The following is a 25,538-nucleotide window of genomic DNA, read 5'->3' as shown; positions in this document are numbered from 1 at the left end:
TTGGAAATTAGCAACTTTCACATCCTGAAATAACCTTTAGCAGATCATCTTTTCCTCATTCACATAATCCAGCAACAGTATCCAATGTGAAGACAACAACTCCCATGATTCCACGCTCCATGACATCAGACTACGCCTATGTTTGTTTTGAATATGCACCCTCTAGAAGCACTTTAATATGTCAGTCTTGCTATCTTTCTTCCTTCAAACAAGTCAGTTTTGAGCAAAAAATTGTTGCAACATGTTACTCAACATCTAAATATTACATCTAAAATATTATATAAATATTATATATTATGTGCATCTGAATACTTCCGGTGGCCCTGCACTGCTGGCAACACGGACACATGTTGCTGCTGACATTGTGTTATTAGTTTTGGAATTTACTAGTTTAGTTTAATTATTTAAAACATTTTTGGCAGTACACAGGTACTTTAGTCGTTTTGAGGGCAACAACAGAATGACAACTTTCGTAGAGCTCTTTATTGGCCTGCTAATCATCAGGCACCTGTTTTCTGTTGGCTACATGCACACAACAGCGAATAGTGACCCGATCATGGCATAAACAAGAGAGAACTTGCTTCAGCTTTGGTCAGTCGACTATGATACACCACCAAACCCTCCCTACTGTTTGACAACCAAGTTGACGGCGAGTTCATGCCGTCGGAAAAGAAGTCACAGAGGCGGTGACCGGCTGCATTTTCATCAACGTGGAAGCAGACCCCCATTACCTGCAGTTATTCTAAGTAAAGTCACATCATTGCAACAGAAGATAGATGAACTGCGCGTTAAAGCTAGAGCCTGCTTTGAGTATCGAGAGGCGGGTCTCCTGGCACTGACTGAAAACCTGGCTTCGTCCGCAGATTCGGAGCTCGCTATCAGAGGTACAAGGATTTTCTCTTATTCGAGCCGACAGACCTGCCACCCTGGAGAAGAGCAGAGGAGGTGGTATCTGCATACATGAAATGAGTGATGGTGCAGTCATATAACAATAAAAATCTACAGCATGTAACCCGGATATCGAGCTCATTTGCTCGAGTTTGAGGCCTTTCTATCTCCCTAGAGAATTCGGAAATTTATTGATCTGTGTGACTTATATTCCATCTTCGTCTAAGACAGCAATAGCCGCCAGTACTATAAGAGACTTATTTAAACCCAACTTGAACGTGCACCAGAAGCACCTGGGTTTTATCCTTGGGGATTTTAATCATTGTAAATTGGAGGCTGTTCTTTCTGGATATTGCCAATATGTTAAAGACACTACAAAAGCCGAAAAGGTTTTAACAAATGTCATGGGAACATCAACGAGGCATACACATCCAGATTAAGACCTCCTCTTTCAAACTCTGATCACAATATGTGTTCTTAATTCCTACCTATAGGAATCTTTTAAAGAAACAAACCAGTGGTGAAGAACGTGAATGTTAGGTCAGAGGACAGCGTTGAAGCCTTGAAAGGCTGTTTTAGTATGGTATCATCTGTTCAGTGTAAATCTAAGTTGATGCATCTCTTAAAGACAGCATGGAAAAATGTTGGGCATAATGAATATTTTAATCCTCAAGTTTTATGAGAATTATGTCCTCAATCAGGTGGAATATATTGTAAACGATCTAACTCATTTTTTGTTTCCACATTATAAACTGCTTCTCTCTGGTAGAAGATATAGAGTCTCAAAGTGTAGGTTAAACCGTTATAAGAAATGCTTTACCCGTTTCAGTTGGTTTATTTGACAAGAGTCTATCTTAATTAGCATTATAATTTTTTTAACTGCAGTTTTGTATTGTTTGTTATTAATGGAATGTCTGCAGCAATAAGATGACGTCATAACAAAATTTCCTGTCGAGGACAATAAAGTTTACTACTACTACGGAAAATTCATGAGTAATTCCTCTAACAACAGCTTATTCTGAAAACATATCCCTATTTACACATCTCTGGAAATTATGTAACCAGAAGTACATATGCCTGCATTTCAACTTTAATATGAACGATATGGGCCCGTATGAAGCAGTTCCTTTCACGCTAGCAGCTGACCGCTTACTTACATATGGACAGCTTTTTAGCTGTTACCAGTTTGTCCATTCTTAGCAAACGTCTGAAGGTCAGCGGACTTAAGAAGTTGACTGCAATGACGGCATTCGATTCTGACGAAAAACAGTTCCAGAAAGCAGGTAAGACAGAAATAAAAGCCAAAAAATTAAATAGAAAAAACAGGTTGAGAATGAGGTAAAATCTGAAAACGAGATAAAAATCAGGGGGCTTTTCTTCTTCGGGATTGCTTTTCAGAACACAGTCGGGTGGGATTAGAAACGTGGTCAATCTGTGCTTTTTAAAACACTAACGGTTGGGTGTAGGGAAAGAGGGTGGGTGGGGGTATCGGTTGGTTGGTCAGTGTAACGAGGAGACTGACACGGAGGGATCCATTATGCAGTATTTATTTATCACAATCTCACTCAAACACACAATATGCACCTGGGTGCACACACACATCCACAGTAGTAGTAATGGTTTCAGGAATGACGGTGAACAGACACAGAGTAAGTTACCAGGCAAGTGTCGAAGGCAAGGGGCGTGATTCAGAGTCCGTGTAACAGGCTTGGGTCGAGGGCAGGCAGCGAGAATCAGAGTCCGTATTTCAGGCGTGGGTCGTGGGCAGGCAGAAGGCGAAGCAAAGTCAGGAACAGGCTGGATATAACGCTCAGTAATGCTGGCCGGGGCTGAACAAGACTTCGCACTGAATGAGTGTTTGTGTGCGGCTTAAATAGGGTACGTGGGTACCAGATTCAGAACAGGTGTGTGCACAATCAGCGTAAGTGGATGATGTAATGCTAGAAGTCCGGAGATGGCGGCCTCTGCCGGCCAGCGAGGGGAATGACTGGGACCGAGTCGGTGACAGTCAGTCAGTCGACAGCAGCCTCTGGTGGATTTACACAAGATGAGCAGGCGACACTTGCGAGAGAAATTTGAGATTTAAAAAAAAGCATACACAGTGGCCTCTGGTGGATTCGCTAAAACAAAAACTGTAAAAAAATAAATAAATAAATAAACTCCTGGCACGTACTTGGTGCTCTTCAGAAATGTATATAGAGCTAGGTTATCAAAATGAGCCTGGGTTGAATTCCTTACATTACGGAAACTCTTCCAATTCAAAACTGAATTATTCTTTGTGAAATTAATTGCTGTCTCCTCATTTTTTTTTTCTGAAGTGAAGCAAGCAGCAAAAATCTGTTTTTGCATGCAAGTATGCTTATATTGTCATCAGAGACACATCTTGGGAAGGTTTGTAAGATCATTGATTAGGTTGCAAAGGGTATTAAACAACAGCTGTATGTACAACAAAAGCAAGCACATGCCAGTCTGTTGATTCATCCATCATCATTTTCCTAATGGATTTAGGCAGTCACCCATATTTCCACTGACAACACTGTGAATTCATTACTCATGCTGGCACTTCCATCATCCAACAAGTCACACTTCCATCCTGTCAACAACACGTAAACAGAGCTGCTTTTCTTATATTGACCAGGAGATTGCATATTAATGTGCTGGAGACTACACAATTAACATGCATTGATCAATACTGTTGAATGTATTTTGTTCCCCACTGGCACACTGTCAAAATAATGCGAGTACGGTTTAAAACTCAACCAATTCATCTTTCCATTTTCATATTTTCCCCCTCTCTATTTTATTCTGCATGTTGACGGTAAACATTTTCCTGATAATTTCTGTATTCATTTTTCAGGACACTCTTAGCTTTGAGCTGTTTGGCTGGTGATAAATTTTAAAAACCTGCCAATTAGCTAGACGGTGCTGAACAGCTTTCTTTGTTGCTCTTCGTCATTCATCAAAGCTGCGGTTTACTGTACCGCTTCTTGCTTGAAATGTTGTGCTTAGACATCCAAACAGAAATATGCTAATGCAAAACACAAACGTCATGCTAGTTTTCTTTCTCCAGCTTTTCTTTCTTACGAAGAGTGGAACGTTTGACTGTCTTATAAAAAAAATACAGAATATTGAAATGATATTTGTCAATTTGACATAATTGAGTGGGTTTAATTCCAAATCGAGGTGCACACATAAATGCATGTCTCTTTATGGGAACCTCCCAGAGACATAATGATTTTAAAACTGTACAGACTATGTTCTATCCACCTCCCCTACCTCTAAACCCAACCTTCACAGAAAACAATCTGCATTTTTACAATTTCAAAACACTTAATTTTGGTGTTATTTTGGAATTGCTTTCCTCCTGGGACCAAAAAAATAAAAATAAAAAGAGGTCCCCACAAGGGCAAACTTTACTGGCATTGCTATTCTTGTGGACGTTTTATCCCCACAATGTAAGAAATACAAGACATTGTGTGTGCAATAAATAATTTATTAATCAATCAATACTTAAAACAGGATTTAAAATGTGGCAGAAATAAAGAAAACATATTAAAAAGTTAAGACGCATGTATGTAAATGTGAAATTGATGTAAACAAGCCACTGACAAAATCCTCTAACATAGGATAACATAAAATTTACTGAATATTAGTGATGTTTGTCAATTTAACACATACATTTAGTATGTCACAATCACCAGCGATCTGGCCCGGGCAGATCGCTGGAGAACTACAACTCCCTTCATGCACCTCAAACACACCTGGAATCTTTCACGATTGCATACACACACAGCTGGAAGCTGATCAAGGAATCCTTATATTGACTATTTATACACCACACTTGCGCACACACAGTGCTGAGCCTTGTTTTGGTACATTGCATTGTGGTTTCCTTGTTTTCATTGCTGCGTTTCCTGACCTTCGCTTTTTATTGTTTCTTGTTTTTAGCCGACTAGACCAATCTCTTTGCCTGTTTTCTGACTACTCTTCTGGATTGCTTTTTATTTACCTGTTTGCTGATCTACCTTGATCTGCCTGCCTGATTGTTTAAAAAAATTGTCCTTAACAATACTCCTAGTGGATCCTCAACTCCGTTGTCCAGCATCTGCTTCGTGACAGTATAATCAACTTTAAAGATGGGTAGATAGAATGCAATGTTTCCTCTAGGATTTTTTCCAGCTGTGGTGGCAGGCCTTTTACACAGATCTGCCAACTACATACTGCATTATTTCAATGACAAATATTGTGAGAGCAGTATTACAAGTCGAGATCGCATTTATGTAATACGAGCATGCAAATCTCTTTGCTTGTGTGTCCAATTCCTCTGTTCGTGCAAAGTAACTAATACGGTAACAGAAATTTTACGCCATTACATTTCACTTACCTTTTAACATGTTTTAATGTGATTATAACCCGCAATTTAAAAAAAAAACAACAAGAATTAAATGTTTTGAATGACAATCTGTAATGTACCGTAGAATAAATATATTAAAATTTTAATTATAACACCCATAATGCTAAACATAGTGTTCATTTAATAATAAAACTTCAGTTTAAATATTAAAGCTTATGTTGTACATCTATTAATTAACTCTGAACATTAACAGACAGATTAAAATACTCAAAACACTATTTAAAAATGTGGTGGGGAATGCTTTAAAAAGATGTGATGCACTAAAACTGCCATGCCACTTTACATAACAGCAATAAAAATTAATAAATATATAAACTAATAAATATAAAAACAACTAAATCAGTCAGATTTACAAAGTGACTTTCTAATTCCATCACCTCATGGTTGGATTGGCCAATGTAGCAACTATGTTTGAAGGAACCAGAAAATTACACCAGCTAATGGAGCAAGAACAGTTTGGTCATTCACAGCATGTAACGCCACAGGCAATCAATTAAATAAAAACATATACAGCCGATAATGCAGTGCTTCAGCCTCTGATCCTGAAAACTCATATTGTTTTTCTCATTCATAATAACTGACAATTTCCATTGGCTAGCTCCACAATTGTTCCTCTGTCGTGAACATTAAATTACAGCATATAAACACTTAGAATATTATGTTAAACACATTTTGCAAAATGCACAATTCATTTCCCTTCATGTAGGAGGTTGGAAAATTGTTTGCAAACATGCAGTCATTTCACACAACGCACATATCAAAATATGAATAAGTAATTGCGATTTAATCAATATTTTATATGTATATTTCAGTCATTACTTACAGTTTAGTGGGCAAATGAATTAAACATGAGGTTGTTGGTTAAATGGAGTGTAAAAAATGGAGTAATTTCACAAGGAAAAAAAACATTAAAAAGACAAACGCAAAGCTGGAGGAGGAAAAAAAAGAAACAAAAAGTCATGAGTCATTGACAATGGCTTTTGGATCTAAACACAACAAAACACAATGCGATTGGTAGGCATCATCTTTCTAAAAATCGGTACATGAATTACACTGGATGCGAGAAAGGATGTCACAACAATAGCAAATATACTAGATGTAATGCTCCTGTTCCTCCTTTTCAGAAAATGGCAGCATTATGTCTGTCACCCTGTGCTCTTTGTGATGTTGAAACTGACAGTAATGTTGTAAGTGGAAAGTTTCCTCTGCATGGTACAAGATGTGGTTTTCGTGCCCTTATGTGACCTCTGGGTTTGAAGGTTGCTAAACGGTGAGGGGCAGATTTTATTGCTAAAGCCTTGGGTGAAAGAAGTCCAATAATCTGTACCCTACAAAAAATGTATTTTACTTATGTGCTTTTAGTATACTTTTTTTTACAAAACTAATAAACAATGTGTATATGTAACTTACATTATGTGCTTGTGGATGGAAAAGTATGAAAGGATGAAAGTTATCCTATGCATTTGTTTGTATTGCAAACCTTGCATTTTTCACCAAAAAGTCATATAAATTCCAAAGACAGAACTCCTGATAAAGATTAGGGCCTGCTGGCCTATTCAGAGGATTTAAATACGGTTACACTTTAGAGTACACTGTAAAAATGTCTGTTAATTAACAGCTTACTTTGGGTCTCACAAATGTTTTGAATTTACAGCTATGAATTGCATGATGGTATATTAATGTCTGGTCTGTCGCCTTTAACAAAGGGGTTTTATTGAGATTTTAGTGTATAATGTATATGAAATAATGAATCATCAATTAAATTCAAAGACAATATATCAATTTAAACTATTAAAAATGTTAATTAAAGACACTTTTTTGAATTGGTCAAGGTTAAACGTTGAATGAAAAGCCAATGTCCCATTATGCAATTGAAAGGCATAATTATTCATTCATTTTCATTTCAGCTTAGTCCCTTTATTAATCTGGGGTCTCCACAGCGGAATGAACCGACAACTTATCCAGCCCATAGTTTACGCAGCTGATGCCCTTCCAGCTGCAACCCATCACTGGGAAACTCATTCACACACAAATACTATGGACAATTTAGCTTACAAAATTCACCTATAGAGCTTGGCTGTTTCTCAATTCCAACTTTGGTGTAGATTTCAATTGCAGCGGCTGCCTGAAACTCGGTGCATAGTACAGTTACTTAGCGCTGTAATAAAATAATTAAAAAAATCTCCTCATTTTTTCACATCAGATCCGGGCGAGTGTTTTTTTACTATGGGAAATATGCGTGCGTGTGCACTGCTGATTCTAATAGCAATATGTGCTCAAAGTACATGCACACTGCCCTGACATGGATATAGGCAAACAAATCATACAGTTCTTTTAGTGCACAAATGTGTCCCTGAGCTTTGCATGACTATAGTTGAACCACTGAACACATGATGTAGTCCCAAGAACACACTTTACAATAAAGAGATCTGTATTGGTACTAAAGTTTCCTTGAAAAACCTTTAACATGCAAACGAACTTCATATCCACAAAAGGATCTTCAGATTATTTTGATAATCTAAAGTTGAACTTTCAATTGATTATTATAAATTTTCTTCACACTATGGATATTAAAAAAAAAAATTTTAAAAGTGAAAGCTTCTATTAGCAGTTCTACAAAAGGCAGCAATTTCATTATTCAGCTCTAGTCAGTTTGAATTGAGTTCATTTCAATAGCAGCGTTGGTGCTACAGGACATGATTCAGCTGTAGAGCACTCCCATTCATCTAACTTTTTCCATGCTGCCACTGTTTCAGAATGTTCAGAGAAAGTCATTTTTCAATAATGTTTCCCAAATGATAAAGCAATATGTCCCCTTAGCTTTCAAATAACAAGAGAACAATCATATACAACATTTTTATAACATAATGTGAATTTTACGGCAACATTTTTGGGACGTTTATGCTATACACGTGAAATCACCATGATGGATGCTCCAAATATTCCTATTCCTATGCCTAAGCCATATGATGTTTCTGTGTGGAGTTTGCATGTTCTCCCCATGTGTTTGAATGAGTGTGTCTGGTTGTTTTTCGGTACTTGGTTGTGCCTGGATGGACATCTGCTGCGAATAGTTGGTGGGTCATTCGGCTGTGGTGACCTCTGAGACTAAGTTGAATGAAAAAGAGACATAAGTTCCAATTAATAATTTAGCTTTTGTGTGAAAAAACAACAGCTAAATTAAATACAATTAATTTGTAAATAAAATGCTTTAATGAATAGACCAGTCAAATGTTCAAAATACAATTGGATTAATCACAATTATAAAAAAAAATGTATGCAAAGCGAAAAGAGTTAGGTTAGAAAGGAAAAAACAAAACAGGAGAATAAAAACAGGGATGATTGGACGGTGTTCAGAGGTGACTTGTTAATTTGGTTATCCGCCAGCAGCTGCACGCACACTGAAATAGTCAAGTCTCTAGTCTTTTTAAAGTTTCAAGTAAAATTTTTTCCATTAAAGTCGTGCATGGGCCTGCAAGTCACTGATAAGAGCCCACCTGATGTGATACATATCTGAGGAGCATTTCAGGTGTGGGGATCAATAAGCTGTGATGCCGGACCGCCGCAGACCCATCATGCCCACCCCGTCATTACTGAGAGCTTTCACAATGAGCCCATTGACAAATTAGGTCTGCGTGACCCGGTGAGTGACAGAGCGGGTTAAAGGAACAGACAAGTGCTAATCTAAAATCAAAATGCTGCCATTCCTCTGTGAGACAATCTACTATAAACCTACCAAAATCAATAATGTGGTGCTTGATACACTCGCTATAAAACACAACCACAATTTGAGTTGTGATTTAATGTGCAACCCAGGCTCATTGCAAAGACATGTTTGTGGTTACACTTTTCCAAAAAATATAGCCGTGTGCACGTTTTGTGGGACAGAAGTGAATGTTCTGTGAGTGGTGCTAAAAGCACGTTCAGCTTAATCTAAACGTAAATCTTCCTATTTTTATGTTGGTTGTTTTATGTTTTAGCGGCACATAAAGTGTAAAGTATCCATTGAGTGACATTAACTTTCAACCAAGTTTTTTTACTCTCCAATTGACAGTCAATCCAAGAAATTACCGGTTTTGCTTGTTAAAATTTTCAATTTGTCTGAATTAAACAGGGTTAGAAACATTATGGAAATTGTAAGTCACAAGTCAACAAAATATATGTATATATATATGTATATATATATATATATATATATATATATATGTATATATATATATATATATATATATATATATATATATGTATATATACATATATATGTATATATATATATATATATATGTATATATATATATATATATATATATATATATATATATATGAGACCTCGTAGATTTTGTGATTTTGCAATTGCTGAATCCGACGTAAAATCAACAAATAGTCAAAAATTTTTGCAATCCTGCAAAATTCTTATTTTAAATATAAAATAATCGCAAAAAAATTTAAATAATCTCATAAAACATCAAATTCCAAACCATATAATCAAATGATCTTTTATTTCAGTTTGCAAATACTTGTTTTACATGACTTATAGACGTTGCATATGCAGTGCAAGTGATATATTTGAGTGTCTCTCGACAAATGACATCACACCTGCCTTACATGGAGGGGGGTTGAATTGTTTTGCAATGTGCATCAAATCAAAAATTGATTTTGTTTTCCTTGCCGCTGATGAGAGGAACGCTTCTCTGCCATGGCAATCCGCGTTCTAGGTGAATTACGGTAGGGGAGGCCCCTAACGCATGTCCTGAGAGAACTCGGGAAGTAAATTCTAATAAAGAGAAAGATCATGGATAAAAATAAGAGTTTTAGAACCTTCCTTTGGCTTAATCCCTACCTTTTAAGTTCTTGACTATATTAGAGACCAAAATAAGGAAACTTTATTATTATGATTTGTGTCAGATTGCACCCAAGACTACCAAATATATATACATACACACACACACACACACACACACACACACACACACACACAAGTGTGATATTGCATTTATACAACAATTCAACGGCACAACCGTGGATATAAATAATAAAATCAAACAAGGAGAGTCTAAAAACCCCTTTTTATTAGAAACTACTTTCTTCCACAATTCATTCACATCTGCAGCTGATGTCAGAACAGCAGAAGCCGTTACTAATTCACCAACATCACTTTAGAGCTTTAGAGATGGGTTGCGGCAGGAAGGGCATCCGCTGTATAAAAACTTGCTGGATAAATTGACGGTTCATTCCGCTGTGGCGACCCCGGATTAATAAAGGGACTAAGTCGACAAGAAAATTAATGAATGAATGGTTGCGGGAGACGGGTCTGAAATTTGGGATACTCCCATGAAAAACAGAAGTGTTGGCAGGAGTGCTTACCAGTTTAATATTGATTTGATCTGCTGTAGTTAGAAATCCAACTGTTATATCTTTTAAGCGTAAGGGCTTATTATACGGTTTTGTCGCCATCTTGTGGATAGAAAATGTCAACCGTTGCCGACCAGCTCTCTCAGAAATTGTAAATATTTAAAAATAGGCACTAACAAATAAACTGCATAGTTGCAATCTAAACAGCTACATTCTCGACTAAAAAAAGCCTCAAAAGTACATTTTGTTGTCTAACAACAGTAATATTTGTCAAACTGTAGCGTCTCTCTGTTGCTGGCTGTATGTGGGTTTTAATTGGGGGACTACAGTAATTGTCATTAGATTAGACTGTTAGGATTGGGATAAGTTGACAAGTACTTGCAAAGTTTCTAGTTTAAATGACTGTTGAAGAGCAATAACAACAGATGTTATGCAGACAGTCTACAAATACTGCATGGATCATCAAAATAAAGTGTTACTAAAAATCACAAAAACATTTTGGAAAAACTAGGAGTAATATATATACACTTAACACAGGCTGATTGAATGTTTCATGCCATTAAAAAAAAATCAAAAGCAAAATATCTTGTGAATGATACAATGAGCATGTTGATGATAATAATTATGGCAACTGTATATCAAACACTATAGAATACACAAGATGACACTGAAAAAAATTGCAACCCTCTGTGGAAGAAAGCCCCACCTCTTAGTGAAAGGAGCCAATCATCAATCCCTATCACAGACAAAAATATATCTACATAAAGCTTGAAATCTCTACACTTTAATGAACCAACAACACTTGTTCTCAGGTTTTATAATATGTATGAAAGAAAAGCCAAATTCAGTCTTTTCAATCTGACCTCATTGTTTGAACTGAATTGTGTCCATCAAAAACTGTCATGAAGGAGGTTGTTCCCTACAGATGTGCATTATCATGGGCATTCCATTTTTGTGTAATGATTTAAACGTTTACTTCTTTCTAGATTTGACTTTTTCAGGTGAAAATGATGGCACCATTTAGTTGCATAAATATCCAATGAGAAGTAATAAACTTGTATTGCTCTGTCCCATTTAAATAGCACACTATATACAATAAAACCATTTGTATAGTCTTTAAAAATGATAAATAATAAGCAGAGGTAAATATTTGCTTTTAGTTATTTTACCATGACTTACGTTTTTATTGGATTCGTGTTCTCTGCATCACAGATATAATAGGTGAGAAATCTGTTGCAGTATGTTACTGGTTACTGTATGTGATGCAGATGTCAAAATGTATTCATTTAAAGAGTATGCACTGTGGTAAACGTATGAGATGACAATAATTGAAATATAAAACTGAGGGGGATATTAATTGAATATTAATTGAAATATGTGATGAGGTGATTTATCCCTGGTGGTAAACACATCCACTTACCCAAGTAATCTATAAAAGCCTGAGGCGATGCAGGTGCACACGTCCACCATCACATTCGCCATCCCCACCCATAACGCACGCTATTAACATATACATGTTGTCTGAATGTTTTTTGTTTCTTGTTTGTCTGCGTCTAAGTGTTTACGGCTGTTATTTAATATTTACCTGCTGTTTGGTGTCCGTGTGTCTGTTTCGTCGGTCTACCTGGTTGATTTCACCAGCCCGTCTCACAGAGCGCCTGCGGCCTGACTTAATTGGTGTCGAGTTCGCTCTGGAGCGCACCAGAAAGCCGACTTATCCATTGTCTTTTGGATAAGGGGGTGTGTGTGTTTATACTTATATGTATTCATGTTTCTATCGTTATATGTTAAAATATTTTAGTTTACTTGATCAATTATAACTGTCTGGTGTCTAATTTTAAACACTGGGCTTATGAACACGTACTGATGTTTATACTTAATAAGTATAATAAGTATGTTGGTTTATCTCAAAGGGGCGGGGCTTCGCCTTTAAAAGGAAGTCCCAAACAAATTGCGGGTCAGTTAACCTGACGAGCGAGGTGGATTCAATGGAGCCGTTTGCAACTTGAGACCTAGCTGTGTATAATAGTGTGGTTGTAATACATATATTGTTTGTTTGCTGTTTATTTGTTCTTTCGGTTTTTAATTATTTTGTTACTTTGCTGGGTTTTAGGTTATTTTTGTTTTGTATAAATAAACCATCACTTTGCACATTACATCAGCAAATAGTGCCATCATTTTTTCGAAGTTTCTTGCTTTACCATACATAGAGAACCCACTACGAACCTTCCTGGTTCATCAACCTTGCAAATTTAAATCTGGTCTGTTGTCAAATAAAGTGCATGATGTTATGTATGGAATATTGCAACTGAAAGAGTAGCATGTGGGTAGTTGTATATGTTATAGCTGCTCGGCCTACACTCTTCCTTAAAATATGATCAAAAGTAGACTTCAGTAGAAGAAAAAGTCTGACAACTTTTGAAGATGTTGTCAAAGAAGGAGCACATTAACAACACCGCTGGCGTGAACACAACATGTTCGCTTTGAATTACAGTGCTTTTGAAAGGTGTTCAGATTTTCGAGAAGGGTATATAGCATCCGAAATATAACACTTTCAGAATGTCTCAAATGTTCCTGCTTTGCTAAGGAACTTGGATAAAAGTATTGCAGATGAAATGAATGAGATACCATAATGTTAGTGAGATTACTGTTGAAAAAGCAACAACATTATCTCTTGAAATATTCACAGTAAATATATCATATAAGGGTATATGAAAGATAAAAATACATAGAACGAAAGAAAAATATCCACTATCCATCATTTTTTCATTGTTGGTGGTTTAATTCACTTTACAGCTATTCATAGCTTATCAAAATAGCTCATTATGTTATTGCTACTTTGTATTCTTTTATATTATGGTATTATCTGAATGTATTTTATTGCCTTAATAATGAACACAGTTTATAGTACATTTACATAGTACATTTATAGTACAAGCAGTTTTATTTTATTCATTGTATTTTGTAATTTTTTTTGTGCTTCGTTATTCTTCATGCTTTTCCATACAGTGAATAAAAACAAAGTCCCACACAACAGGGTTGCCAGGTTTTCACAACAAAACTATTGCCAAATTATATTCAAATATTTAAAGAACATACACTCACTGGCCACTTTATTAGGTACACCTGACTAGTTCCGGTTTGGACCCCCTTTTGCTTTCAGAACTGCCTTAATCCTTCGTGGCATAGCTTCAACAAGGTACAGAAATATTCCTCAGAGATTTTGGTCCATAGTGACATGATCACGCTGTTGCTGCAGGTTTGTCGGCTGCACATCCATGATTTGCTCATCCATGATTTGAATCTCGTTCCACCACATCCCAAAGGTGCTCTATTGGATTGAGATCTGTTGATTGGAGGTCATTTGAGTATAGTGAACTCATTGTCATTTTCAAGAAACCAGTCTGAGATGATTTACGCTTTATGAAATGGTGCATTATCCTGCTGGAAGCCATCAGAAGATGGGTGCACTGTGATTATAATGGGATGGACATGGTCAGCAACTATAGGTAGGCTGTTCAGACCAGCCTGTCTGGCACCAACAACCATGCAAAGTTCAAAGTGACTTAAATCCCCTTTCTTCCCCATTCTCATGCTTGGTTTGAACTGCAGCAGATCGTCTTGACCATTTCTACATGCTTAAATGCATTGAGTTGCTGCCATGTGATTGGCTAATTAGAAATTGACGTTAATGAGCATTTGGACAGGTGTACCTAATAAAGTGGCCGGTGAGTGTATTTTACATCACTGTTTGCATTGTACAAAGTTTATTCTTTGAAGGTAACTATAATATTAGTATTAAAAAAAAAAAGCTGTAATCAGACTTTCTTCTGGGAATTAAATATGCTTTTGCCATTATTATTTAGTAATAATCTTGCCAATATGTTTCCATAGAAACAAAAACAGCCACACAAATAGTCTTTCATCTAGTGCCAGTGCACCTCACAAAAGTGTGCTTTTCTTTTTTTAACAGTGTTACTATTAAACATTTATTAGAAAAAAATGAATAAAAATTGCAATGCAATCATTGATTAGACAGATTTTTTAAATATAATACACTATATAATACACTACTAAATAAACAATCACATACAGCAATATAACAAAGTTTCTAAAGTTCACTCTACAAAAAGTGCTGAATACTGACATTTCTAAATCAGGTCAATGGTTTCCTCCGGCGTTGTTGCATTTATGTGAATGTATGGCCAAAAATCCTTCATATAGCAGGTTTTTCCTCTGGTACAATTCATAGCATTACAAGAGAAAGAGTTTCAATGACCTAAAAATACACATCTTAATTTAACAGAAGTAATTATGTAGATAATGCTGGCTAATACTTAAAAAAAAATCTATATAACATGTTATAATTGCAAAGTGTAATGATTTCAAAGCAAGCTGCGACCCTTGGCAATTGACGTTTCTGTCTGTCTCACGTTTGCAGTTGATGGCTGTGGGTGTAATTATTCATTTGGCACAAAAAATCTCACAGTAAGACACACTACAGTTGGAGATCTGAAATCTGCCAATTTGATGTTTCCTAAAAAGATGTCGCCTAAAATCTGCAGGATGGAATTTAACATGGGAATCAAGCTTTTCACATACTAATCATGAAGTCAAGAGGGAACTTATTTTACTAGTCACATCTCAGCTTCTTGTAAACGTGACTCACTTGGATGTGGCCATGTTCATGTTTTTATATATATATATATATATATATATATATATATATATATATATATATATATATATATATATATATATGTATATTTTAAACTATGTTAAAGAGATAAAACTGAAGATTCTGCCACAATTTACTCACCTTACAACTGTTCCAAACCTGTTTGACTTTCTTTCTTCTTTTGAACACAAAATAAATATTTTAAGGAAAGCCAAAAACCTCTAAGCATTGATTTTCATAGCATTTTTTTTCTTACTATGGAAATCAATGGTTACAGGTTTCCAGCTTTATATAAAATATCTTCGTTTGTGTTCAACAGAAGAAAGAAACTCATGAAAGGTTTGGAACCACTTGATGGTGAGGAAATTTTAAGGTTGAACTATCCTTTTAAGGTTCACTCTCAGAAATAAAAGTACAAACACTGTACCTGGGGTTTCAATATCTATTCAAACTTAATTTTTTTTACTTTTAGGTACTAATATATGCACTTTAAGTGCTAAAATGAAAGTACATTTAAAGTACCAAATGGACTTTTTTCTTGCTTCTATAGGTACAAAAGTCTACTTGCCAGTGATAGCATTTGTATCATTATTTTTTAAAGTCTAGTCCCTAATACCTAGAGAAAGTTAGCCTTTAACTTTGAAGACCATTAAAGAAAATTACGTTGAAACAGGGCTAATTGATTTTCGTGAGCTGTGAAAAAATAAAACAAGATAAAATAATATTCAGTCATTTTCCTTTAGCTTAGTCCCTTATCAGGGGTCGCCACAGTGGAATGAACCGCCAATTCCAGCATATGTTTTAAGCAGATGCCCTTCCTGCCTCCACCCCGTACTGGGATACACCTATACACTCATTCACACTAACATTACAGCCAATTTCGTTTAGTCAATTCTAAATCCAGCATTCTAAATGAGTGCCACATGCTCAAGGTTAGTCATTTGCATAAAACAAAGCTAAACCATCTCCATAGTGTATATAGGGGGCTTCCTCCACAACCATTTCTGTAATTCTCTCATAGAGCTTGCCAACCATATGGTGCTTTCTCCAGACATGTTCTTCAATCTATACCAACTGTGTCATTCTCAAACCCAGTTCCCTTCTGGTCACAAGGAATGCCTTTAGGGTGGAGCTATCAGGGTGTGTCTCGTTGCTACCTTGATTTTCTCCATTCCTTAATCTTCCTCCATTTTGTTAGCAACACCCATCTTCCAACAATCCATTTAGTTCCCAAAGGACAAAATCAAGCTTACGTTTCTTTCTCATTTCAGGACTGTTTCAATTGGATATACGTCATGATTTGGAAAAAAAATGTCTTCTGATATCTGCTGGTTAAATATAATGATGGTATAATATTAATCTTAGACCATGGAGCCATCATAGATCTAATTAAACATTCGTTTTTAAAACTAGACACATAGATCTTTGTCCAGATTTCAAACACATATCCAGGGGAAATGTTTAATCACAGTCTTGAGTAGAACTTGTCGGCTTCTCTGTCCGATATGATCTACTTCTCACTTTCCTTAGGCAGGGCAAGTAGTTCCCAGCGGCAGCACGGAAGTCTCTGCGGAGGAAGATGTAAAACACAGGATCCAGCAAGCTGTTAAGGCTCAGAAGGCCTCGTCCTAACTGATAGGGCACAAACACCGCTTTCTCCCAAACGCACTTTCTGCTGTGTATCAGCAGTCCGACATACTTCACACAGCCGATGAAATGATAGGGCCCCAGAACCGTGACAAATACGGCCACCAGAAGAGTGAGCAGACCCCTGATGCTCCTCTTCTCCTCGGATAAAAGCGAGTTGATTGCCATCAGCGAGCGGACCGTCTTTCTGTGGAGACCGACAATGAAGCTCAGGGGTATGATGAAGGACACAAGCAGAGTAATCAGCCGGTAGGTGATAAAACTGCCCTCTGAGGGATACTTTTCAATACAAAGCGTGTAATTTTCCTGCTTGGGGAAGAGCTTGTCGAACGCAATGGCAGGTGGCACCGCAATTAGAACCCAAATGGAGATAGCGATCCAACGAGCAAACCTCAAGTTGCGGAGATGCTTGAAGCTGAGAGGTCTGGCGATGGCTAGGTGCCGCTCTAGAGCGATGATACACATGAAGAAGATGCCCGCGTAAATGCTGATGTAGAAAAACAAGCCCATGAACTGACAACTACGGGGCCCAAATCGCCAGTTGTGTCCATTGGCGTAATAATCCATCCATAAAGGCAAAGTCAGGAGTTGAATTAGGTCTGAGATCAGCAGGTTAATAACGTACACAGGTAGAACGTTCTCTGATTGGATTAGCTTGTAAAGTCCGAAGAGCGCCAGCAGATTTAAAGGGGTGCCGATGACGAAGAAGATTCCATACAGAACGGGAAGGAAGATCCCATCCTGACTGAAGTCGATTCCGCAAGCATTTCCTACAGTAGCTGGGACACTGGTGAGAATGCTAATATTGAGGTGACTCTCCATCTTTGCCTGTAAAAAAAGGTATTTTTAGGTCATTTTCAAACATAATTGGCATTAGCAAAACAATTACCTTGTTATTTACGATGTAAACTAAATGTATGCATCCGAAAATAAACATGCAGAACAAGCGATTCACGTGTTAATGTGATTTCCCTAACTCGAACACATTCTTTAAAGGGTCACGAAACACCAAAACCCATTTTTTGAGATTTTGACAGTCATATATATGTTGCTAAAAACACTATTAGGACACTTTTTTTTTCACAAAAAAAAAAAAAAGATTGGTTGTTTTTGCATTGTTTAGAGCAGGGGTGGCCAATCCTGTTCCTGGAGAGCCACCTTCCTGCAAATTTCAGTTGCTACCTATATCAAACACACCTGAACCAATTAATTAGGACCTGAACACCACGTGATAATTACAGGCAGGTGTGTTGATTATGAGTTGCAACTGAAATCTGCAGGAAGGTAGCTCTCCAGGAACAGGATTGGCCACCCCTGGTTTAGAGCAATTTTTTTTTCTTCCCGTTTAAAAGGAAATTAAAAAGCTACATCACAGCGATAAGATCCTTGTGTTAAATTCCAGAGTAGAGACTGGATGTCTGTAATGGTCGATACTGCATGACGTGGTTGAGTTTTCATCTTCAATTCAAGAGAAAGACTTGGTTCGAACCAATCAGTGTGCTGTGCTCTATTGTGAATGAGGTGCAACTTCAATAATATCCATGATGTAGCTTCGAAGACGCCAAGTTGTGTTGCTAATCGTAATTAAAACAAGCGGAAGAAGAAGAATTGTTCAGAGACATGGGTCGTCAGTGTTGTGTTCATAAATGTGTCGCAACAAAGATTTTTTTCCAGTACGTGTTGATTGTCATGTCTCTACAGATTTGGAGTGTGTGATCAATGTTCTTTGATTATGCTTATTTAGATGGAAAAGTTAGTTAGTATTGTCAGAAGTACTTTTTCAGTTTTTTAAGACCTTAGTCAAAATTATTTAGTCACTAAGTTTACAGTAAAAACATCCTTGCAGGTGTGTTGAGGCAAGTTGGAGTTAAAATCTGCAGAACACCGGCCCTCCAGGACCGAGTTTGGACACCCCTGGGGCCTCATGTATCAACGCTGAGTACGCACAAAAACTTTGCGTACGCCAGGTTTCACGATCAGAATCGCTGAACATGGGAATGTGCACAGCTCCACGCCAGCTTCTTGGCTGGCATACGCACATTTATTGTGCTTGTCTGTTTTATTTCCATTGGCGACTAATAGATTCAGTTGTGTTAAATTGCTCTCTACAAAGTGTCTGAGCCTTGCAATGGCAGCTGTATGAGACGGGTTCAGCAGGTATATAAGGTTTCCATACCATACAGTTAACCAGCTAAACATGAAAGCACAATTTGCAGCGGTCGCCTGTTTTCCCAATGTAATCTAAGCTATCTACTGCACACACATTGCTATAAAGACACTATCTGAAGATGAATTTGCATGTGTGAATCAGAAACATTTCCATTCAATAAATGTGCAAACAAAATATGATGCACAGACTTATTAATGATTCCTACTTGTCTTTCTCATGATAAATAGTTGGCAAAATCTGATATGTAGCGGGGGAAAAAAGAAGAAAGAGTTCATCAGACGCTGGATTCGATCCGAGTTCATGCTCGAACGTGTCAAAACATGTTAGCATGCGTTTACGAGTTGCGCCACAGAGACTGTTAAAGAGCCCATATTATACATGAAATAGGGTCATATCTTGGTTGTAAGGGTCTCCAACAACAGTCTAATATGCATGCAAGGTCAAAAAACACCTTCATGGTCTTATAATCTGCATTTATTTTTACCTAATTATCCCAGCGACTCCTGTATGAATCGTTCAGTGATTCATTTGTTCCCAAACCCCTCCTTAGCGCGAAGCTAATCTGCGCTGATTGGACCGATGACAGTCTGTCGCGATTGGTCGACTGCCTTCAGTCAGAGAGTGAAATGGCCAATAGCTAATCAGCAATTTAAAAAGTAATCACAGTTCATACACGCTAGATAGTGTAGGCGTGGATTTTAGCTGCCACACACACACAAACACCTCCGGACGAGAACGCTCCCGCTTCCGCCCGCACCCGCCAGGTTTTAGCCTTAGAACCCGCCCCGTATTCTGCCCGCCGCGCCCGATCCTGCTAAAGAGCGGGGGAGAACAAAACCGAAAATCTGTATAAACACACACACAGCACCAAGCATAAAGCTCTCGCTCGCTCTCTCTCTCTCTCTCTCTCTCTCTCTCTCTCTCTCTCTCTCATACGCGCGCGTGCGCACTAACACACAAGCACCAAGCAGACACATCTTTCTCTTTCTCAGGCAGCCCGCTCCCGTCCCAAATCAAACCCGTTACCGACCGCTCCGGCGATTTATTCGGAAATTTATTCCCGCGCCGCAGAAATCTGGCGCGGGGACAGCCGCGGGTATGCACACCTCTAACGTTACCACGGAGCTCCATAAACAAAGCAGCACGCGTCGCGTTTTTAACGTGACTTTGCACGCGATAAGAGAATATAGCCAGTTAACCTGATACAGTACACTCGGTTACAAGTAACAAATCACAACTAAATACATTTGCAAGCTAGAGTCAACGAGGCAACAACTTTAACCGCACGTACTTACACTTGAGAAATGGAAGAAACCCATCCTGACGTCCATCAGTTACTCTTTACTGATCCTTCCTTTAACAAACTCAGATGAAGTATTCTTTGTAGCATGTAGCTTCCAGAAGTTTCCAGTAGTTTCCAACTGCTTGGCTATAATGCTGAGGTTTCATCTTTGGGTAGAGACTCAATATATCCATCTGCAATGTGACTTCAATCGACCGGCATGTTTGTGTGCGTGTGTTTGTGGGTGTGTGTGTGTGTGTGTCTGGGTTACTGCGTCAGAGGGCGGGGCCTCAGGTTTGAAATCTCCCGGGTTTGCGCGTGCACGTGAAAAACTTTGTTTCGTTCGTACGTCATGGCGAAACACCTAATGAGTCGGTATCAAGGCGACTCGTTTGAAGCACTATGAATCGACTCTTTTATAGATGAATCAACAGTTTTAAACACTGTATTCTTACAGATTTAAGCCTTAGCTGGATACTTCACTTCACTTAGAGCTGTGTTACACACTACATGGAGGGGAATTTTCAAAAACCCATAATATGGGCTCTTTAAGGGTGGCGTAACATTTTACACCTATAAACCACACTATTTCTTTTTTAATTCACTAAGTGCGATGTTCAGACCCAACTGTGTTAACCGCATCAGCTAAACTCTCCCACTCTATGTTTTTCTTTTGTTGTTAATTCCAGAGAAAAAACTTGCAAATAACACCGCTTTTCTCCGGTCTACCTCCAAAAGGAGCACCTCTAATTCACATTCTGTTCAAAGTTTCTCTTTTTGCTTGCTTTTGCCATTGCTTTTTCGTTGGGTTTTGCCAAGGTAGAGTCATTTGCATATTCATACGGGGGAGGAGGCAGGGAGGGGTTTTGTGCTCGTGCATGTTGCGCTCAGTTTCACATTCATTCGGATGTACAAAAGAATATGCGTGGAATTCGGCGTATGCAGTTTTTCATACATCTGAATTTTTTTCTGCTTACGCACATTTACAGCTTTGTGCGTACGCAATGTTTTAGTATGATTTCCACGCAAGTCCGTACATGAGGCTCCTGGTGTAGGATTTCTGCCGCATTTTATGACAGGATAGTCTATACACACACGGCTGTCTGACACTATTCTCTGCACCTACCGAGTGCATCTAAGTTATTGAGAAACACAGTTTTTTTTCTCTCTCTTATACGGCATGCAGTATAAAATTCCATTACGTGTAAAACAACACTCTTCCACCCGTTCATACTCCAATATCTCGTTTGTCATAGGAATGCATGCATGAAATGTTAAAAGTAAAAAGTAAAAAGTCGACAAATTAAAAATGAAACACCAGAAATTACATGCAACTCCTGAGGAAATGTGGATAGCGTGATGACACAATGATGTTAATCAATTATGTGCTATAACATGTACTGGGATCATGAAAAGAACATTCAAAAAGAAACTCATGTAAATGCTTTATTCATATTATTGTCTTAATCAAATTAAGGCAAATAATTTGATTACTGATGTCCATGTAAACGTAGTCCCTGTCTGTCTGCTTTGTGCCTGTGTTTGTGTTGCCTCTGTGAAAATCAGCAAGTGCACATTCTGTAACTCCCCTTTTCATGCACCCCTTCCCACTTTGGCCACCCATCACTCCCACTTAAACAAAGCTGGACTCACACTTCCCTTGCTATTTTAAAATTAGAGGTGTAGAAACACCCTGCTGAGACAGGGAGGTTTTATGGTGCTCTAATCCAGTGGTTCCCAAATGGGGGTCAGGACCCCCTGGGGGGTTCAGGACATTAACAGGGGGTCACTTCGTAATTTAAAAAAGTCAAATACATTTTGTTAAACTATTAGAATTAAAATATTTTAACCATAACCCACAGAAGATAAAAAATAGTAGCTTTTAATAGTAAAAACCAACAACATGCAAATGAAAAGCCATTAGCCTTTCTTTTTATTTAATTTTTTCATAGGATCAGCATGTTTACGTCAAATTAACAGCACAGTAATAGTGTCAGCTACAGCACCAGGTGAAACTTGTGTTGAATGTTGAATGGTCAGCGTATAAAGTGGCTAGGCTAACCTAGCGTCATTTTTGATTGAATTATTCTCTAATTGGTTGCCTATTATGTTGTGAATATACCCCTGTAATGCATACTGCAGTCCTTTTTTGTTTGGCTTTCTCGGATATTTCACTTGTTCGCCAAAAATGACTAATTATCCTGGGAATGTCTGACACTGGCGCATACACATTGTAAGAGACGTGCCAGGCATGAAAGCTTGACAGGCATAGCAACAGTATCTATGGAGGGCAGGGCTTAGCGAAGGGTCCATTGGGTAGGCTAAATTATCTGTAGTGTATGAGTGTGAATGAGTATGGATGTTTCCCAGAGATGGGAAGGGCATCCGCTGCATAAAACATGTGCTGGCAACCTCGAATTAATAAAGGGACTAAGCCAAAAAGATGAATTAATGAAAAATTATATGGTTGTTAGACTTTTTGGGTTGTCAGTATGCTCATGTTTATATAGGCCTATTGTTGTATGAGCACTGTTTGCATATTTATAATCACCTAAGAGGAATTTGGGGGTTGCGAGTCACTTTCATTGTTATTTTAGGGGTAGTTAGCTGAAAAGTTTGTTAACCCCTGCCTTAATCGACATCAATATTCAATCAGATGAAACTCCCTGGGGTCGGCAAACGTGAACATGCGTTTCAGCAGATTAAGTCATGAAAGACTCTGTCATTGTTGTTTGTATTGACAAGACAAACACAAATTTAAAAACTTTAACAGGTTGTATTATTGTAGCCCAGTTTGTTTTGTTTACAGTGATGTTAGACTTTAGCCACTTGTTTATAAGCATATGAAAATGAACGAATGTCAGGGCAGATAAAAAATTCTCCAACATCAATGTTATCCAACTATTAATTCCCTCCGATTTTGTGAATCATTTACAGTTAGGGTTAGGTTCTGGGTTAGGGATTAGAGGCATGGATTATATTTTCAAAAATGAATGGATTTCCAGGATTATCATAGATGTTAATCCAGGATTGCATCCTGATTGGCAAAATCACACTTAGCTTAACAGTAGAGCTGTGTCCACAAACTGCCACAACTATGATTATTTAACAGATGATTTGGTAAAAAATTATTTTCAAAGTCCACTTTTTTGGCAGGTTCGAGCTACAAAATATTGTATGTTGCAACATAACTTGTGTTAGATTATGTGGATTTCATTTCTAATTGTGTTATGGACAAAAATTTGAAAAAAAAGTTAGACTACATCATTTTAACAACAAATCATTGTTTGCCCATTTTAAAAACATGTTTTACTCTGAAAAAGCTGAATTCGCCTTTTAGTTTTGATGATCCTTCACCCAAAAAGTTGGTAAATAGACTAAAGTTTACCCAAAAGTAAACTTACTCACCCTTCACTTGTTCAGTAGCTTTTTGACTTATTTTCTTTTCTTAAACACAAAAGAAGACACTCTAAAGAATGTTGAAATCCAGTAGCTACAGTAATGACCTCTTTAGCAGTTAGTCCTGCTATAAATATCAATGGCAACTGGTTTCCATAATTCTCCAAAATATTTAGTTTGGTGTTCAACAGATGAAGCTAATAAAAACTTGAAACCACTTGAGAGTGTTTACAGTAGATATTGAATACAGTAGACTTCACTAGTTTGAACTATGCCTGTAACAACATTTCTGCCTAAATATAGTTAACCTTATCACTGCCCATAAATCTAAAAATACCTAAAAATAGCTATAACACCAATATCTATTACAAGACATGTTAAGTTAGCAAGTCTTGTAAATTCTAAGTATACAGTTAAAGTTAGAATTATTATGTATTATTATGTTATTATGTAGTAATAAAAACAAACTGTATATTAAGGAGGTCATTTAAAATATCTTCATTTATGTTGAAGAGAGGAAAAACTCAAAAACCTATAAAACAAGTGAAGGGCTAGTAAAATAATTTTGGGGTGAAATCATCTATTCAACAACTATTTGGATAAAGGATCTTTAAAAATTGTTAATTCAGATATCTCAGTAATGTTACCGTGCTTTAAAGATGGCAAACAATGATTTGTTGTTAAAAAAAATATGTAGTCTGACAGGTTTTTTTCATCCACAGCACAATTCAAAGTCAAATCTACATATTGAGACAATATTTTGTAACTCGAACCTGCCAAAAATTGGACCATTAAAACAATTTTTACCAAATCATCAGTTAAGTGATCAAAGTGGTGGTATATTTTTTGGATATATATATATAATAGTAATATAAATAAATAGCTTACCTTATTGTTTCATAAAACTTCAATTTCACCAAATAACTGCTGACAACTCAAGTCCACAGATTTGCTACAGGAACAGGAAAAGAACAACTGTGAAAAAAAAAAGTATGAATATAAAAAAAAGTGTGAAGAGCTGAAGGCTGTTGCCTTATAGCACATGACTAAAGCATGCACATCAGGAATTGCATTAGAAAAGAAACGGTTACTTTCCGCACAGGATTGACCAACATTTAAGCAACACCTCAAGCTTCTCTTTTGTTTGGCTGGAAAGAACGGTTCTAGAAAAATGTCCCTACAACTAATTAAGAACAATACCAAATCCAAATGTTAATTTAATCTATTAAAAATAAAATAAATAATATTCAAAACATAGAAAATCATTCAGCAATTAAAAAATTGAGTAATTGCATTGATATGATTGGTTTAAGCTTTAGACCTATAGTAAGTGAAATAAAACCACTAAGTGAGTACATTGTTAATCCCAAACTGGATTTAAAGTATTACTTATTTTAATTCACACATCAAATCTAAATAAAGGTAAGTGACATTTTGAAGCACTGACATGAGATAAACATGACACTAGTATTTATTAATATGCAACGGCATTTGGAAAAGCTAAAGGGTGAACATAAAGGCATGTGTTAGACATGAGGAAGAAGACTGTCTGTTCATGTGTCAAAGAATCAGTTCAAGTGATGTCAAAACACGTACAATACTGGTGTCAGACAGTGAATTGCATCACCGTCACAGAAGCAGCTTGGCATGAACATGGAGTGGAGGGTAGATTAAAGCCTAGAGCATGTAAGAAAAAAAAAGCTGAAAG

General features: G+C 37.2%; 1 protein-coding gene and 1 long non-coding RNA gene across 2 annotated transcripts in view; both read right to left on the bottom strand.

Annotated features, from left to right (window-relative positions):
* Positions 1-12,342, bottom strand: part of si:dkeyp-4c7.3 — a 52,452-nt gene extending 40,110 nt beyond the window's left edge. The window contains exon 1 of the long non-coding RNA NR_120381.1: positions 12,240-12,342. This is a non-coding gene — a long non-coding RNA (si:dkeyp-4c7.3). The remainder of the gene's footprint in view (positions 1-12,239) is intronic.
* A 3,446-nt stretch (positions 12,343-15,788) lies between these two features.
* On the bottom strand, positions 15,789-24,809 carry zgc:171579. The gene is given in 2 exon segments (NM_001113581.1): positions 15,789-17,807; positions 24,719-24,809. A coding segment is annotated over 1 exon segment (1,008 nt). The 5' UTR covers positions 17,802-17,807; positions 24,719-24,809; the 3' UTR covers positions 15,789-16,793.
* Positions 24,810-25,538: the final 729 nt, after the last annotated feature.

Source organism: Danio rerio, chromosome 13 (genome assembly GCF_049306965.1).
Source record: "Danio rerio strain Tuebingen ecotype United States chromosome 13, GRCz12tu, whole genome shotgun sequence".
Classification (NCBI taxonomy): Eukaryota; Metazoa; Chordata; class Actinopteri; order Cypriniformes; family Danionidae; genus Danio; species Danio rerio.
This window is presented reverse-complemented; position numbering and strand designations above follow the sequence as displayed.